General features: G+C 41.6%; 1 protein-coding gene across 2 annotated transcripts in view; it reads left to right on the top strand.

Moving 5' to 3' along the window:
• Nucleotides 1-18,631, top strand: part of DOCK2 (dedicator of cytokinesis 2) — a 443,384-nt gene that overhangs the window by 200,253 nt on the left and 224,500 nt on the right. For both annotated transcript variants that reach the window (XM_032252751.1, XM_032252750.1), the window contains exon 27: nucleotides 1,772-1,867. In XM_032252751.1, the coding sequence (XP_032108642.1) occupies nucleotides 1,772-1,867 (96 nt within the window). The remainder of the gene's footprint in view (nucleotides 1-1,771; nucleotides 1,868-18,631) is intronic.

Here is an 18,631-nt window from a genome sequence, read left to right as displayed (position 1 = left end):
ATCTACTTCCCTTTCACTGTATAACCAACTCCCTGCAATTCCTCACATTAAGGGACAAAACCACACTTAAGTTTAATGCAGTAAAGCTTGCTGATGCTCTTGTAAATGAGCATAAGTGGTCATCCATGTTTTCAGCCACCATCGATTTAGCACTTTCTTTATGTCAGGCTCTGGCTAGGTCCTGGAGACACAAGGCTGTTCCCAAGCCCCCATCTCCAGAGCTAAAAGGCATGTCATATCATGGTTCTCAACCGTCAGAATAACAAACCTAAAATTCAGAAATTGCTGATGGCCAGGCTCTGTCTCAGACTACAGCACCTCCAGCAGAGGACCCGGGCATGTTTTTCCAGAATTACACATGTCATTTTTATGTCCACATCAACCTTGAGATAACATTCTACATTTTTGTAGATGAGATAATTGAGGCTCAGAGAAGCTAAGTGATAAGTGAGGTTGCACAGCTGGCAAGTACAACATTGAACCTCAGACCCAGAGCTTCTGAACTTAAGATCCCAAGGCCTTTCCACTTGGCCATGGCCATCCTTGTGTATGCATGGTATGCAACTCTGTGCCTAAATGCTATGCTGGTGAAACGATCCAAGATATAGGTGAATATGCTTGAAACCCTTGCCGACTACAGCAAAAGCTCAAAAAGGATCAGCAAACCCTACAGAAAGTTTAGGGACCTGTATTTAAAGTGGGCACAACCCAATACCTGTCACAACCTCACTGTAAATTTCCACCCGAGGTGGATAATGTGACTTCTAGTATACAAGAACTGTGTGGTTACCATTATGTAACCCTAGTTTCTATTTTATAACCCCATTCCTGGGGCTTCAGAAATACTGCCCCCTCAATTTGTCCTTCTAGCCTTGAGGTGACAGTGGTTTCCTGCTGTTGCTGACTCTAGGTTACCTTGTTTGGTGTGTTGGGATTTCCGTTACCTGTATAACCAATTTCCTGCATTAAATTTCCTCCTTATTCTAGCTTAGATCCTATTAGACAGATGAAGAAACCAAGGATTAGAAAAGTTAATATAACTGTATTGGTCTGTTCTTGCATTGTTAAAAAGAAATACCTGAGACTGGGTAATTTATAAAGAAGAAAGGTTCACTTGGCTCATGATTCCACAAGCTATATAGGAAGCATGATAACTGGCATCTGTGGGGCTTCTGGGGAGGTCTTGGGAAACTTTTACTCATGGCAGAAGGCAAAGCAGAAGTAGGCATCTTCACGTGGCCAGAGCTGGAGGAAGAGAAAGAAGGAGGAAGTTGCCACATGGTTTTCAACAACCAGACCTCATGAGAACTCACTGTCATGATGATAGCATCGAGGGGGTTGGTGTTAAACCATAAGAATCCACTCCCATTATCCCATCACCTTCTACCAGGCCCCACCTCCAACATTGGGGATTATAATTTGACATGAGATTTTACCAGGGACACAGATTCAAATCATATAATAACTTAACCAATGCAGTAGTAACTCTTGTCAGAGTTAGTAATCTAGCTCCAAAGTTCCTGATTCCAGAGTATAAGTTAAGCCATCTTAACTTATATTTAAGGTGACTAGTGGAATTTCTTATGCCCAGTGCAGGTGGTGATGGCGATGGAGATATGACGATGACGGCGATGATGATGACAATGGCAGTGGTGGTGTTGGTGATGGCATTGAAGATCACCATGTCTGACCACTCTTGTCTGTGTCCTTTGGCCAATTGTGCAGATACAGTGTCCTGATTATCACACAGATGTCTCTGACTGTGTTACAGGCCTTCACCTATCACCACATCCAGGAGATCATGGTCCAGCTGCTGCGGACAGTGAACCGGACAGTCATCACCATGGGCAGGGATCATGTTCTGATCGTGAGTAGATTATTTCTTCTTGTCAAATGTTGCAAACTCTTCAGCAACTACCAATGGATTTTCTGGAAGGGCAGATCACATCGAACTCCCAGCATTGATCATTGCTTTGTTTTGGAGTACAAGGATCAGATTTTTCCTATCTGAGCTGGGAGGACGTGAGAATTAACTCAAGTGGTTTAAATAAAATAAGGCTCAGGACTTGTCTAGTTGAGTGTACCAGTGCTAAGTTGAGTACACCAGTAAAGGTGGACTATCACTGCTGAAGATAGAGAAGAGAGAACAGCTTTTCATAAGTGAACAAGTTGGAACATCCCAGATACATATCCACTAGGAACCTTTTCCTCTGGCCTGCATTCAAGTGGTACCCAGTCTCAGGGTCCTGTGAGCTTGGTTTCCTAAGGGACTTTATTGTGTGTTAACTCTGCCCATAGATGCCAGTTATTCAAGTTCGTTGCTACATTTTGAGCTATTCGTCTGCATAAACACTATGTTCTGAAGATCAGGAAATTTCTGCCCCATTATCTGATCATTTTCCTCCTCTAGACACAGAACCCAGCTTGAACTCTTTAACCTCTGCCCATAGTGCTTTAAACCAAGGACCAAAAATTCAGATGCTTACAGGGGCCAGTCACCAACATAAATGAATATGCCCAACCATATCACTCTTCTGCTCAGACCTGCCAATGTTTTTCCATCTCACTCAGAATAAAATCCAAACCATTGCCAGGCCTGAAATGCCCCTGCCCCATGCTCATTCACTTATATGTTTCTCCCACATAAAAAACATGATGGATGTGCTATTTCCCTTTCTTTGAATCAGAAATCACCTAATCATAGAGGCTTCCCTTCCCTGAACACTCTGTCTACAATTCTCAGTTCCTCTCCATCCTCTAAAAATCATACTTACCTTCTTTGTTTTTCTCATTACTTATAATCAGAAATACATATTATCTTATTTGGTTATTGTCTGGCTATCCTCATGAGAATATGAGATCCAGGAGAGTAAGCATATTTTTCTGTTTTGTCATTGCTGTGTCTCTAGGTCCTACAACAGCACTTGGCACATAGCAGGTGCTCAAAAAATACTTCTGAGTTAGTAAATGCATGATGTGTACCAGCCAGGGACTCTAACGTTTAAAAGAGGATGAGGGCTACTCAGCCCTGACCGATTGATACCACATGGGATTGCGCCACATAGGTGCTAGAATTCCCAATGTTTCAAGAGAAACTAAAAATGTCCATGTTTTATGTTAAATTTTCTGATATTTAAGTGTTAGCAGCTCATTTAAAAAATAATGTTTATAAACACTTTGTGACTTTCAAACAGCTGGATTCTCTTCAGAAAGCCACCCTGACATTCCTGCTTTACACTGGTACAGTGTGAGCCAGGCTTGGGGGTATTGAATGACAATATACTATAATCCCGCTTCAGGGATGCAGAACTTAGGGTACAGAGTATCATTCCAACAGTAGCTGGGGAAGGAGTTGATCCCTCAGAACAGCCTAGTGTAACAACCTTCTTTTCACCCATTCACTTCTCTCTGTTCATTCCTATGCATGTTTACTTAATGTGTGTTAATGTACATTAAAGAAGTGGTGATGTCCATAGGGAGCATCAGTGGTGCTAGGTACTCTTTGTGTTTTTGGGCCAAAGAGCCGTGTAAACTGGTCTTTGTCATTTGTGTCACTTACCATCCTTCCACCTTTGAAGTATCACCTTTTTTTTATTTGAGACGGAGTCTCGCTCTGTCGCCCAGGCTGGAGTGCAATGGCATGATCTCAGCTCACTGCAACCTTCGCCTTCTGAGTTCAAGTGATTGCCCTGCTTCAGCTTCCCAAGTAGCTGGGACTACAGGTGTGCGCCAGCATGCCCAGTTAATATTTGTATATTTAGTAGAGGCGGGGTTTCACTGTTCAAGACCACACTGGTCTCGAACTCCTGACCTCAAGTGAGGCATTTTATAACGTCCCTATTCTTTATTCTTTCTCTTTGGAGTAAAAAAAATTATCATCAATCCATTTGGCTCATTCTGTATATAACAGGCTCTTAACTCCCTTTCCTATAGAACAGTGATTCTTTAAAACCGGGTCTTGGTCATAGGAAGCACCAAATAAGTGCTGCATATTATTATTTTTCTTTCTATCTGGTAGAGTGAGGCTCTCTGTCCTATTGCTTTATCAACACAGGCGAGTGATCACTCAGTATTGCCAGTTCTGTGAGATTTTATTTGATGCTCTGCTTTTGTGGCTGGCTTTTCTAATACATATTCCTCATTGTTGCCCCACCAGTCTTTACCAGGACACAGCCCTCTCTGGAATGCTCAGCAGCTCCCTGCTGCCTACAAAATTAAGTCATAAATGCATTTGCCCAATCATTTTCAGCTTCTGTGATCTAATCTGGTCACAACCACATTTTTCAGTCTTTTCATCAACTTTTCTCCATCCAAATATCCAGACAAAATGGATGTCTGGATATTGCCCAAACATGTTGGCACTTTCTTACTTTCAGGCTTAAGCCTCTTCTTTCTTTGCTTGAAATTCCTTCTTGTACCTTTCAATATGTTGAAATCCTACCTAGTTTTCCAGGCCCAGCACAAATCTGATCCCTTATGAAGCTTCTCTACCTGGAACTACCCCCTCTTCTAAATCACCAAGTGCTATTTATATTTTTTAAATTTTATTGAGATATAGTTTATACATGTTAAAATTTAACCATTGAAAGTATTAATTTTGATGAGTTTTAGAAAATTTATACTTATGCAACCATCGCCATAATTCAGTTTTGAGTACTTCTTTTACCCTCCAGAGTTCCATTTGCAGTCACTTTCTTTCCCTCCTCTTCCCAACCCTAAGCAATCACTAATCTACTTTTCATCTCCATAGATTGCCTTTTCTGGGGAATTTTATGTAAATGAAGTCATGCAATTTGAGGTCATTTGTGCCTGTCTTCTTTCCTTAGCATACTGTTTTTGAGGTTTTAGGACATATCAGTACTTCATTTCTTTTTATTGATAAATAATGTTACATTATATGAGCATGCCACAGTCACTAGTGGATTATCCAGTCACTAGTGGATACATACTTGGATTGTTTTTAACTTTTGACTATTATAATATATATATAACTTGTGGATTATCCAGTCACTATTTTATAACTAACATATAGATATATATATATATATATATATATATATATATATAATTAGTGGACTATCCAGTCACTAGTGGATAGATACTTGGATTGTTTTTAACTTTTGACTATTATAAATAATACTGCTTTGAACATTCAGAAACAGGTTTTGACTTCTCTTGGGTAGAAATTTAGGAGTGGAATTGCTGGGGCATATGGGAAGTGCATGTTTAACTTTAGAAGAAACTGCCAACCTGTTTTCCATCATAGCGATAATGAGAAAAACCTGGAATTATATATTTTAAAAAACATTCCCTGAAACTAAAAGGGAGCCAAGAGATTAAAGAATGACTCGGACTAGTTCAGTTTGACGAGTAAATAAGTTTATTACGACTTACATACGAGGTACTCTTGGATGGCAGCAGGACAGCTTTAGAGATCAGCTCTGCCTCCCATCCCTAAGCTGCTTTTAAGCTAATTTTCTGGTGCTTTGCCTACTGTGTGGGTGAGATGGGGCTCTTTTCCTTGGTATATTCTTAGTTACCTTCTGGGATGTTGGGGTTCTCAGGGACACTTGCTCCTCGGCTAGGCACCTTGGCCTCGGCTCACTGCCCAGCCTTTAAAGATAAGCAGAGGACATACACCCCAAGTAACCCGGTGGGTGACCCATCGCACTGTGTGGCTGTACCACTTCATATTCCCACCCGCAGTGTTTGAGGTTTTGTTTACCTACATTCCCACCAACTCTAAGTACTGTCAATCCTTGGATTATAACAATCCTAATGGTATGTCACTGTGGTTTTAATTTTCATTTCCCCAATGATGAATGATATTGAGCACATTTTCATGTACTCTGCCTCTTTTTTTTTTTTGAGTCATTTTTATCTGTGAACTTGTCACAGCTCCTGTCTTAGACTGTAAGACTTTAAAGCTTGTGCCTATTTATGAAATAAATGGAGTAATAATAGATCTTCCTCATAGAGTTTCTGTGTAAATTAAATCATATAATACAGGATAAGCATTTGCATGTGTGCTTCTTATGCCTAGCATTCATTTATTTATTCCTTCAGCAGTTTATGAGAACCGCTGAGATACTCAGCACAAAGACTCAGAAATGAGTTAGGCGTGGTCTGTGCCCTGAAGAAAATCAGACCTGCTCTGATGTGATGTCTCTCAGGCATCTCAAACGCACTGTGCCCCAAACACAACTCATTGCCAGCTCCCCGAAGGCCACTCCACACTCCACCTGAATTCAGGACCTAAGTTTATGGGACTGCCCTCCTAGATCCCAGCTACCCTTGCCCCTCCCTCTCTCTCACTTGTCTGCCACTTCCAGTCAGGCACCAAGTCCTGCTGCTTTCAGCCCACCTGTCCCTACTCCCTCCCCACCTGGGGCTGGACAAGCTACCCTGCCTCTATCCCTTACCCCATGTTCTCCAAGGCCCTGTACATGCTTAGATCGCTGTGCTCATTGTGCTTACGACATTGTAAAGTGATTCTCTATTTGTAGGCTGCACCCACATTTTGTGGAACTCCCCCCACCAGGTCAGATGCCCTGTTTTACTCACTGTTTTATACTCAACACCCAGCAGGGTACCTGGCATGCGGTGTGTACCTGTTTGTTGAGCAAATGAAGGCACTAACGAAATGAAATGAGTGAATTAGTGAAATACTCCCTGAAAATGCTGTCATTTCCTACCTTCATATTCTTGTATGTGCTTTCCCCTATGATTGCTTTTCCTTATTCAACAAATATGTTTTCTAAATATGGGAATCCACATTTCAAGGAGTAAGGAATTGCCTGTTCAGACTTTCTGGCTCATCCCCGAAGCCTTGCAGAGGTTGTAAGTTGCAAGCTGTGTCATTAGTCTCAATGACTCTGGAGTTTGCTAGTGTAATTACCATGCTAAGAGTGCTGGGAGGGGAGAGCCAGAGGCCTGTGGCAAGCATACCTCACTAGGAGCAGAAATGTACCTGAAATAAAAGGGAGCAACAGACAAGATTTTCTTAAGATATAGCTTCGTTTTCATAGAAAGAGCCTTTCCAGCAATTCCTGGAGTAGAAATATCTCCTCCAAATTAAAGAAAATGGTGTTGGAAAGTAATTACTCAGGGGTCAAGAGTCCCTGTCTTAGCACTAAAGGCCCCAATCTAATTTTGAATTGAAATTTGACAAGGAGGAGAGATCCCCATTTTACCCGTCACTTTTAATTTTCCAGATGTGATTTTTATTGGTTAGTTTCCATTGCTTGGGAATATTAATCAATATTTGTGGCAAACACCACACATGTCAAGTACTTTTGAAATCCCCAGAGGGCCCCAAATGGTTATAGGATGGCTGGTTGCAACTCTCATTCTTATATGGGATTAGTGACATTTTTTTTCTTATTTTCAGGGATAGGAACATTGCAATAAAACGTTTTAGCCATTAAAATCACAGGAACCATGAGGCTAGGATGGATTGCTTCTTGGGCTCAGCGCTTTGCAATGACCATTCCTGAGAAAAACTTGGAATTATATATTTTCTATAGATCACTCCCCTGAGCAATGAATTGTTGGTGACAAGTGAGCAAAAGGGAATTTTGCAAAAACAAAAAGCAATGACTTTTCCATGACTAGTAACCTTTCATACTCTCTTTGCCACAGTCTTATTTGTCAGGTAACTTCTTATTTACTTAAGTCCTAAGGAATTTGGCTTTGGTGCTGAGAAAGGGAGCATGGTATTTTAGAAAAACACACATGCATGCACGTGCGCACGCGCACACACACACGCACACTTTTATTTCAATGTTTGGGGTTCAAGCGGTTTTTTGTTACATGGATGAATGATATAGTGGTGAATTCTGAGATTTTAGTGAACCCATCACCTGAGTAGTGTGCATTGTACTTAATATTTAGTTTTTTTACTCCCAGCCTCCCTTCCACCCTTCCCTTTCTGAGTCTCCAGAGTCCATTCTGTTACTCTGCATGCCTTGTACACTCATGGCTTAGCTCCCACTTATAAGTGAGAACATATCATATGGTTTTTGGTTTTTCATCTTGTGTTATGTTACTTCACTTAGAATAATGGCTTCCAGCTCCATCCAAGTTGTGGCAAAAGACATCATTTCACTCCTTTTAATGGCTTAGTAGTAGTCCATGGTGCATATATCCCACATTTTCTTGATCCACTCATTAGCTGATGGGCACATAGGTTGGTCCCACATGTTGACAGTTGTGATTTGTGTTGCTGTAAACATACATGTGCAAGTCTCTTTTTCACATAATGACTTCTTTTCCTTTGGGTAGATACCTAGTAGTGAGATTGCTAGATTGAATGGTAGATCTACTTTTAGCTCTGGAAGGAATCCCTATACTGTTTTCCAAAAAAGTTGAACTAATTTACATTCCCAACAGCAGTGTATAAATATTCCCTTTTCCCAACATTCACGCCAACATCTATTGTTTTTTCACTTTTTAATAATGGCCATTCTTGCAGGAGTAAGGTGGTATCTCATTGTGGTTTTAATTTGCATTTCCCCAATGATTAGTGATGTTGAGAATTTAGATAGAATATTTTCCCTTATCAGGAAGAACAGGAAAAAAATTCTACATTATTTCTCCAGATAATTGGCTGGTTACTTTATGCCAATTTAATCTCTCTAGACCTTGTTTTTTTGGTGCAATAAACCATACCATATTTGAAATTTTCTTATATATGAATTTCCTGACTTGGCTGACGATTCCTATTCTCTTTTTCTATCTCCCAAGCTCCTGAATCGGAGACCTAAAATAGATTTTGTTTCATGTGCCAGCCCTGGCTGATTGGGGCTGGCTGCCTGTAGAACTGTGTTGAGAAGGATGCAGAGCCTACATGTTGGCTCAGTGGGAAGAACTGGGGAATTGATTAGTGCTGTCTGTCATGGCATGAGGTTGGAGAACAGTGATATATGCAAGATACTTGCAAATATTATGTATTTACTGCAACCATTGGTGTTTTTCTGGCCCAGTCCAAAAGCTCTTATATCAATAAGATTCTCTTGTCCATATTCTTGGTTCCTTTAAAAAAGCTGTGTTATAAAAGCAGAAGGGTAATGGAAAAAACAGTCTTGGAGAGCCTGCCTTTCCTGGGGAGTGATTTCCACAGGTTACATGCCATATTTTATCAAAGGCAAGATGCACCATGCTTTTATGTATCCATAAGAAAAAACTTGCTACCAATTATAATGTGACACAGATTATAATTTCAGAGATGTTAAAATATATATTTTTAAAAGTGTGACTCAAAATGCCTACTGTGTGATGGATTGTATCTTGAGCCCTCACACACAGGTAGGCAGTTATTGCTATCTCCCATTGTTTAGGGGAACAGATTGAGTAGCAGAGCATGAAAGCATCATGTCTAAAGTGACACTGCTGGTGGGAATAAGCAGGCTGTGAACCAAGGACACTGGAGTGCATATGTCTCTAGTCATCTCAGTTCCATTCCAGGAATATACTGTCCTGTCTCACAGGTCTTGGAGCAGCTTGAGAAAACATGTCCAGGCTTGTTTGTACATGGTGAGGGCATGTTCCAGGAACCCTCCCTGGCTGATGCATCCTGTTACTGACTGCTCTAAAGGGGCTGTCCCCTGCCTTCCACCACCCTAGTGCTGGGGATGAACAATCCCATAGGGAGAATCAACCAGGGAACTTGAACACTACCAGAACTTCTTGGAAGGAAAACAATGTGGTGATTTTGTTGAAATTGGGATCTAGCCTTTATTTCGGGTATTTAAAATAAGCCTCTGGGTGATATATTTTGGGCCTAATTACCCCGGTTTTCACAGAGGAGTCTATTGAGTGATTAAATAAAGGTAAATGCTTGGCACCATACCAGCTCCAGAAATTCAGAGTGGTTTGTTGAAAAAGAAAAAAAAAAAGGAAATTGGAGGTCACCCCCTCTTCTGCTGCTTCACCTCTTAATAGTGCTGGAGGCTCCGGAAGGCATCTGTGTCATCAGAGAATGGGCTTCAAAGCTCTGACTTCACTCTTCACTCCTGGGACACCAAATTGGAAATGACCTATCTAAGTAATCACTCTGAGCCAGACCATGAGCCCAGAGACTGAGCCATGGACTACAGCAGGACAGTACAAACTCCTCCCAGCCCCAGTGCATGGTAAGCAGGAGGGAGGACAGTCTAGGACATGAGGATGTATGGTCCCCAGCCAGGAGTGGTTAGTTAGCTCTTGGCCTTCACTCAGTGCCCCTGAACCTTCTTGAAAAATAATATTTATAATAAAGCTATCATTTAATGGAGCACGTATCCTGTATGCTAGGCAAATAGCTAAGCACCTGATGTGTTTTACCTTACTTAACCTGCATCAGGTGCTCATATTTTACATCTGAGATAACTGGGACACAGACGGGTCATGTAGCTTGCCTATAACCACACAGCTTGTTAGTGTAAGAACTAGGATCCAAACCCAGGGAGTACTGTTTTGGAGTTGCTCCCCTTAAATAGCACATTATACAGTCCTATACTATGAATAACCAAGGTTATTCTTTAGGAATCAAATATTTTAGGGAGAATGATAAGCACCTTAAACTCAGCTGCCACCTTGCCTGGATCATGGAATCTAATGAGATGATCTATGTGGCAACTTTCAGAAACATATAAAATGGCACAGAATTTTTGGTGGTTTTGTGATGACAATGATATGTTGAGGATTGATCTTCTACATTCTGGTAATTAAACTACAAAGCTATAAACATAGAAAAAATGTTTTGTTTATGTGAGTGTTGGTACTTATGAAATAGCAGGCTTAACAGAAGAGGACAAGGCTGGCATGGAGATTCCAAAAGGTTCTGGAGTCAAAGTGTCTTTCTCCTTCTCCTTCTGTCTTTAGCTCATCTCCAGGCACTGTTCATCCTGGTCCCTAAAGACCTTTCAACTCTAAATGCCTCCCTCCCACCGAGGCTGCTAGCCTGAGTCTAGCCACGAGCATCTTGTAGGAGTGTCCCTGGCCCTCAGGACAATGTCAACGATTGTTGACATTCACACCTACTAAGTGAATGAAAGATTTTTATTGTCTATTTTTTTTTTTTTTTTTGAGACGGAGTTTCGCTCTTGTTACCCAGGCTGGAGTGCAATGGCGCGTTCTCGGCTCACAGCAACCTCTGCCTCTTGGATTCAGGCAATTCTCCTGCCTCAGCCTCCTGAATAGCTGGGATTATAGGCACCCGCCACCTTGCCCAACTAATTTTTTGTATTTTTATTAGAGACGGGGTTTCACTGTGTTGACCAGGATGGTCTCGATCTCTTCACCTCATGATCCACCCGCCTCGGCCTCCCAAAGTGCTGGGATTACAGGCGTGAGCCACCGCGCCCGGCCTACTGTCTACTTTTAGTTCCACACAAACCATCATCTTCTCAACATGCAAGAGTTATTACTGTGACCTTTATGTTATGATTAGACTTGGAGAATAAGGGAGGAGCAAGACTTGTTGCTGAACAACTGGCCTGAGTGGAAAAAGAGCAGGAGTGGGGAGCGGAAAAGTCCCTTTCACAGAATGTGCTGTTAGGATTAACAGTTCACATTTATGGAGCATTTGTGTGACCAAGATGGTACCAAGCACTTTAAGGGCATTATCTAATTTAGTCAGTGAGGCTGGCAATAATTAGTATCGCCTCTCAAAGAGGAAATGGCTGTTAGAGGGCTCCAGCACCTTCCCAGCATTGCAAGCCTGGGAAGGAGGAAGCTAGGATCCATAGCTTCCTCAGAGAGAGAGAATCAAGTTAAGAAAGAAAATAGTAGAAAAAATTAGACACGAGACCTGAAATGATAGTTTGTAGCCAAAAGGTGGCATCATGAGCTTGGGGAAGCTTGGTTGCAGCTTAATGTGGTAATAGGGATGTGTGCAAGCTTTTTGGCAGGGGAAGCATTTCCTTAATAAGGACTTTGGTGAACAGACACCAGGGCACACTAGGCCTAAAATATATATGCAAAACATGGATTCATATCTCAACTTTCAAAGGATCTGTAGCATGTCTGGACAGAAGTCATTTATCAGTGTAGACCTCACTGAACTGGAACTGGTTCTTGATTGTCACGAAAAACTTGAATGGGTGGAGAGGAAGTCTTGGTGCATTTTAAGTGGGAAGAGCATTTCTTGCCCTATCCCTTTTTGTGGTCTGCAAAACTCTTGTCATTGTGTTAGGCTGTCTTTCTGGTTGTTCTTTGTCCTCGTTTCAGTTACAACATTACTACTGTACATGTATTGGAATTTTCTCTTTACCTATCTATGTTTCACAGTAAAGTAAGACCATGCGGGAAGGGACCATGTCCTTTTATCTTTCCATCCATCCTTCTATCCAGGGCATGGTGTGTAGCAGGTACTCAGTCCAAGCTATGGCAGTGAATTAATGAAAAGAACAAACTAATTGAAGGAAAAAATTAATGACAAACTTTACAAAGTTCAATTTTAAAAATAAGGTGAATAAAGTTTTGTTTCATGACAGTCTTTCCTGTAAATATTTTTTAAAATATAAAATTCCCAAATGTCTTACTAGCTCTGTGTGGCAGAATTCTTTCAGGCAAACTAAAATGTGAGAGCTGGGGCATGAAAGAGCATGCTTCATTCTCCAAATCTTTCTTCTGTCCCATGATTAGCTGCTGCAGAAATGAGAATTAGGAGGAAATATGAGGTTGTTCAATTTGTTAAGATAGCTACTGCATTCTCCCTGCTGTGTCCAATGGAGCAGACCTATGATATGAGTAGGGAGTGCTCCTAGATAATGATGATGATGATGTCACTGCTGCCATTGCTGCTGCTGCTGCTGCTGCTGTTGCTGCCATGTAAGTTTCACTTGATTCACTACACATGCATATTAATCCATTTTCACACTGCTATAAAGAACTGCCCAAGATTGGGTAATTTGTAAAGGAAAGAGGTTTAATTGACTCACAGTTTCTCATGGCTGGGAAGGCCTCAGGAAACTTACAATCATGGTGGAAAGGGAAGCAGGGACATCTTACATGGTGGCAGGAGAGAGAGAAGGGAGAAGAACCCCTTCATAAAACCATCAGATCTTGTGAGAAGTCACTCACCAGCATGAGAACAGCCCCCATGATCAATCACCTCCCACCAGGTCCCTCCCTCAACAACTGGGGATTATGGGGATTACAATTTGAGATGAGATTTAGGTGGGGACAGCAAAACCATATCAACATGCCTCATGTTTCTGAAGGCCTTGGAGAGGCTGCTGGCCAAGCTGGGGACATTACTGGCCACGCAGGTACTACAGCTATCAGCACCGAGAGAGAGAGAGAAAGAGAGAGAGAGAGAGAGAGAGAGAGAGAGAGAGAGAGAGAGAGAGAGACAGTTTTGTAATTATTCAGCAAGTGCTGGGAAATGCAGTCACACAGAATGACTAGTCCGTCATCAAATCCTAATAAAATTACCTCCAGATATCTTGGTGCCTTTCAGCTTCTGTTAGTGGAGCTAGACAAATCAGATTTGGGACAAGTGATTTTAAGTGTGTTCTTAAAGGTAAGACTCCACTGTATTTCTTGTCCTGTTTCCTGGCACTGAAAGAGAGGCCAGCTTTTTCTTATTCTTGGAGAACTTGAGAAACAGCATATCTGCCATTTGGGCATTGGCAAGTACCTCTATCCCTGACATTGCTTTCTAAGTGCTATGGAATTGGGGACAAGCTGTGCTGCTTGAAAGGAGTTGACAGGCTGGGAGCCGGTGTCCTCCTTTCCTCAAGGAGGGAGGAGGCCTCCTCATTCCACACCTAGAAAGTCTCTTCATAGTGCAGATTCTCATTTTGCTTCTCTGTAAAGTTGGGCTAGTAATGGTCATTACCTGCCAAGCTTGTGATAAAGACCCAATTAAAACGTGTGAAGCTCACCATACAAGGCTTAACATGTAGTAGGCCCTTGGTAATTAATAGCTATTACTATTCCCCTTGTGGGCTGTCTTCTCCCTACTTTGACACAGATGTCAGGAATAAGATTACAAACTGTTTTACAGCCCTGTCTTGAGATCTTTTCTGGATTTGAGAAGTAATATCCAGCTGTCGCTATGGCTGGGCTATGAAGAAAGCCTCTGTGAGACACCCTGTGTGTCCTGTGAAGGCCTGGAACCACACTGGAAGGAGAAATCCCATCATGAATGTCCTTCCCTGGGGGTGTTGTTGAGGATCTGACAATGCCTGCTATGGTTTGGCTGTGTCCCCACCCAGATCTCATCTTGAATTCCCACGTATTGTGGGAAGGACCTGGTGGGAGGTAAGTGAATCACGGAGGCAGGTCTTTCCTGTATTGTTCTCCTAATAATGAATAAGTCTCATGAAATCTGATGACTTTAAAAAGGGGAGTTTCCCTGTACAAGCTCTCCTCTCTTGTCTACCACCATGTCAGATGTGACTTTCACATTCTGCCATGATTGTGAGGCCTCCCCAGCCAAGTGGAACTGTAAGTCCAATAAACCTCTTTCTTTTGTAAATTGTCCAGTCTCAGGTATGTCTTTCTAAGCTGTATGAAAATGGACTAATACACTGTCCCTGGGAAAACCATGTTGGAACAATTGCTAATGAAATAGGCTCTCCGCAAATCTCAGCTCCATCACCCCTGTCCAGGGTACTGACCTTATGTGACTCAAAGGAGTCAATTCTGTCCAATGATCCTTCAAAATCAGAACCCATTTTTCTAGATTTATGCTACATTCATGCAGTGATGCATTTTTGCAGCCATTAAATGATATTTATGGTGATTTTTAATAACACAAGACTATTCGGTGAATTCTATACAGACAGAGGGTTGCAGGAATAAAGCAACAACAACAACAATGACAGCAATAATAATAACAATAAAGTCATCGAGGAAACTGAAGTTCAAGGAGGGGAAAGAAATATGGCCCCTCACCAGAGGGCCTTGATCTCCCAGAGCTCAGAACATGTTCTAAGGCTCAGATTGTGTTAGTATCTTCTGCTTAAAGGACACATGACTTGCACATTTCTGGAGCTTGCCTTTTTTTTTAAAAAAAATTGCATTTTAGGTTTTGGGGTACATGTGAAGAACATGCAAGATTGTTGCATAGGTACACACATGGCAGTGTGATTTGCTGCCTTCCTCTCCATCCCCTATATCTCGCATTTCTTCCCATGCTCTCTTTCTTCAACTCCCCACCCCCTGCTGTCCCTCCCCCATTTCCCCCCAACAGACCCCAGTGTGTGATGCTCCCCTCCCTGTGTCCATGTGTTCTTATTGGGAGTTTTACTTTAAAAAAAATCATTTTGCTTTCCTTTTATCATCAGGAAAAATAACTTTAATACAATTTCTTTAAAAGTAGGAATTAATGAGACAGTCAAATATACTGAAACTTTTTTTGAGACACAGCCTCACTGTCTTGTGCAGGCTGGAGTGCGGTGGCATGACTTCAGCTCACTGCAACCTCTGTTTTTCAGGTTCAAGGGATTCTCATGCCTCAGCCTCTCAAGTAACTAGGATTATAGGTGTCCACCACCACACCCTGCTAATTTTTATATTTTTAGTAGAGATGGGGTTTCACCATGTTGGCCAGGCTGGTCATTATTATGTATTCTTCATTTTCATATAGTCTCCTAATTCATTCAACAAACATATACAAATGGATTTACAGAACCTCAGGCAACTTGAGAAGCCCTTGGAGAGTTTCAGAGATGGAAATGACAATTCTGTCTCCCCAGGACTTTCTCTCTGGTGGAGATGAGCATGAGAGGTTGACAAAAGAAATGTTGATATGACATGAAAAGTGGCAGCCTGCACAACATGCTGTGGGTACTTGGAGGATGGAGTGACTAATTCCACGGCAGTGGCGGGGGATGATGAGAAAAAGTTACAGAGAGGAGGTGACATTTAAATTGCAACTTGCTGTCTGGCATCGGAGTTAAGAGCCCAGGCTCCCAAGTTTGTCAGACCTTGAAAGAACTCCAGCCTTTACCACCTCCTACCTGTGGACTCTGACAGATTACTTATCTCCCCCTAAGCCTCTATTTATTCTTCTAGAAAATGGGGGTAATCATAAAATGCCCTGGGGTAATTTTTTGAAGAACAAATGAGATAATACAAGCAAAGCCGTTAGTAATAGCTTATTGTAACTTTAAGAAACTAGAGCTTTTATTATCACTATCAGTAGTAATAATGCTACTCTCCTTTTCTTTCCCTGAATTAAAATTATTTCCTGTGGTAGATAGATGATAGAATAGTGTCCCTGGTTGGGGGGAACAGCATGTGCAAAATCACCGATAGGTAGTAGCCTGTGACTTTTTAGAAAGTGGCAAGGAGATGGGGCTGGGGGAAGTAGAATAGGAAGTTAGGCTATAAGCACTAGGTTGGCATTAGATTATAAGGAGCCTTATTTGTAGGGGAAGGAATTTTTATTCTCTAGGATGGTAGTGGGATGCAACTAGAGATATAAACATCAGGGAATGACACTGCTACATGTATGTCTTAGAGAGAGGCCCCAGGCAGTTGTGAGGGGGTAGAAAACGGTAAGAGAACATAGACTTTGAAGACCAGTGCAGGGGTCCACGTGGAAGAGACAAGGGCTCCTGATGGTGAAGTCTTTCAATTAAACTAAACAAGACTTCCTGGATTTGGACATTACAAGGTGAGGAAAGCTGCTCTTACTCTCAGGGAGTTTAACATATGGTAGGAAAGGGGAAAGATAATGAGAAAGAGTCACAAAAGAATACGTATTAGTCTGTTTTCACACTGCTGTAAAGACATACCCAAGGCTGGGTAATTTATAAAGAAAAGAAGTTTAATTAACTCACAGTTCCACATGGCCAGGGAGGCCTCAGGAAACTTACAATCATGACAAAAGGCAAAGGGATAGCAAGGACCTTCTTGACATGGCAGCAAGAGATAAGAAAGAGCAAAGAGTGAGGAGTGAAGGGTGAAGAGCCCCTTATAAAACCATCAGATCTATTGAGATCTCACTATCACGAGAATGCCGGAGGCAGGGAGAGGGTGACTGCCCCCATGATCTGATCACTTCTTACCAGGTCTCTCCCTCAACACCTGGGGATTACAACTCAAGATGAGATGTGAGTGGGGACACAAAGCCTAACCATGTCAGAATACAAGGATAGCATTTGGATGGGTTCAGAAAGAGGCAATGTGACATCCACATGGGGCAAATCAGAAAAGGACACGTGTTTATTGTCAGAAGTTACCCACTGGCCCCTGAGCTCTTTGGGACTGGGGTGGTATCTGTACTGCATTTTCTCTTCAGTGTCCTTGGCGGCTTGCCTGGCAGAGATAAGGAGCTTGATGACTCTTTACTGAAAAAAATGATTACAGACTGAGTTTCATCAGAGATTTTTTGACCCAAGGGGTGCATATTAGTGGAGATGAGGCACAGCTTCAATCTTTGAAACTCACTCCAGGTCAGCAGCCTGAGTTTATGAATGTTGATGCTTTGTGTGGCTTTGATTTTGCTTCCTTTGATCCCTGACTCTCAACTACTGAAGGTATATTGTTTTTTATTTTAAAACAAAAAAGCACACCAAAGACATTGACAATAGCAAGTAACTTCTCTTCACCTCCATCACCCATCCGTGATTTCTGCCTGTGGAATTGAGTTCCTTCAGGCTTGGTGTGCTCAGTGGAAGAACTGTGTGAATCACTCTCAAGTTCAGCAATTAACATGACTCAGCCCTTTGTTCATGAGCAAGAAGGCTTTTCTGTCAGCATAACCAGGGTATCATAGCACTGTGTCTGCTGCCTGGGAAACCAAGGTGAGGCACGGAGTAGAGGTCACCATGTTTAGCTAATTATTTAAGAAATAAAGGTTTTTGTCAGGAGCAAATATATGGGTTTCATTTGAGTAAAATTTAATATAGCATACTTACGGATTCTAAGAATTTGTGAAAGCCATTTATGATAATAAAGCTGTTATTTGCTTCTGAGCAAATAATCTTTTGGTGTGATTTTACTGTCTTTTCACTTTTGTTGTGGTTTAAGCCAAGGCAAAAAGCTTTGCCCAAAAGGTTCCTTTAGTTAGACTTTGTCTCTTTGAAATTGCATTTTGTCTGGAATGGTCTAGTTCACATGTAATAAATTCTAGCACTTTAATAGAAACATTACAGGGAAAAATAGTTAACAATCTGTTTTAATTTCAAAACTCATGTATTCTTTCATATGGTAAGGCGGTATCTTGGTAAAATGTGCAAAATGCATTGGGATTTAATTATGATGACAGTTTATTCTGAAACAATGTTAAATTGGGCCATCAATAGGTCTTGGCAGGGGGAGGGGTACTGGGAGCAAACATTAGTGTCTTCTTATTCCTGGGTCCTGAATGCCATGCAGACCTCAGGAGAGTTAGAAGCCTTGGGCACATTACCAGTTGCAGGCCCTAATTTCTGCAAAGAGCTGAGACTAGGGCGTGATGGTGAGGAGGTAGAAAAATTGCTGTTTCCAAGTTGCTGTTTTCTATTCCTCAAGGACTTAAATTTCTCTTTGGGGAAGACTGGTTATTTGTTCTGGGAACAAAACTAAAAAAAGAAAAATCATACATACATAAACCAAAACCACAGTAATAGGTCATTTCGTTCCAGGAAGTAAATAATCCAGCAATCATTTTGGGAATATACTATGAAATAACTTGAATGCAGAAACTCTT

This window comes from Sapajus apella, unplaced genomic scaffold, assembly GCF_009761245.1.
Source record: "Sapajus apella isolate SASKATOON/1434 unplaced genomic scaffold, GSC_monkey_1.0 scaffold79, whole genome shotgun sequence".
Lineage (NCBI taxonomy): Eukaryota > Metazoa > Chordata > Mammalia > Primates > Cebidae > Sapajus > Sapajus apella.
This window is presented reverse-complemented; position numbering and strand designations above follow the sequence as displayed.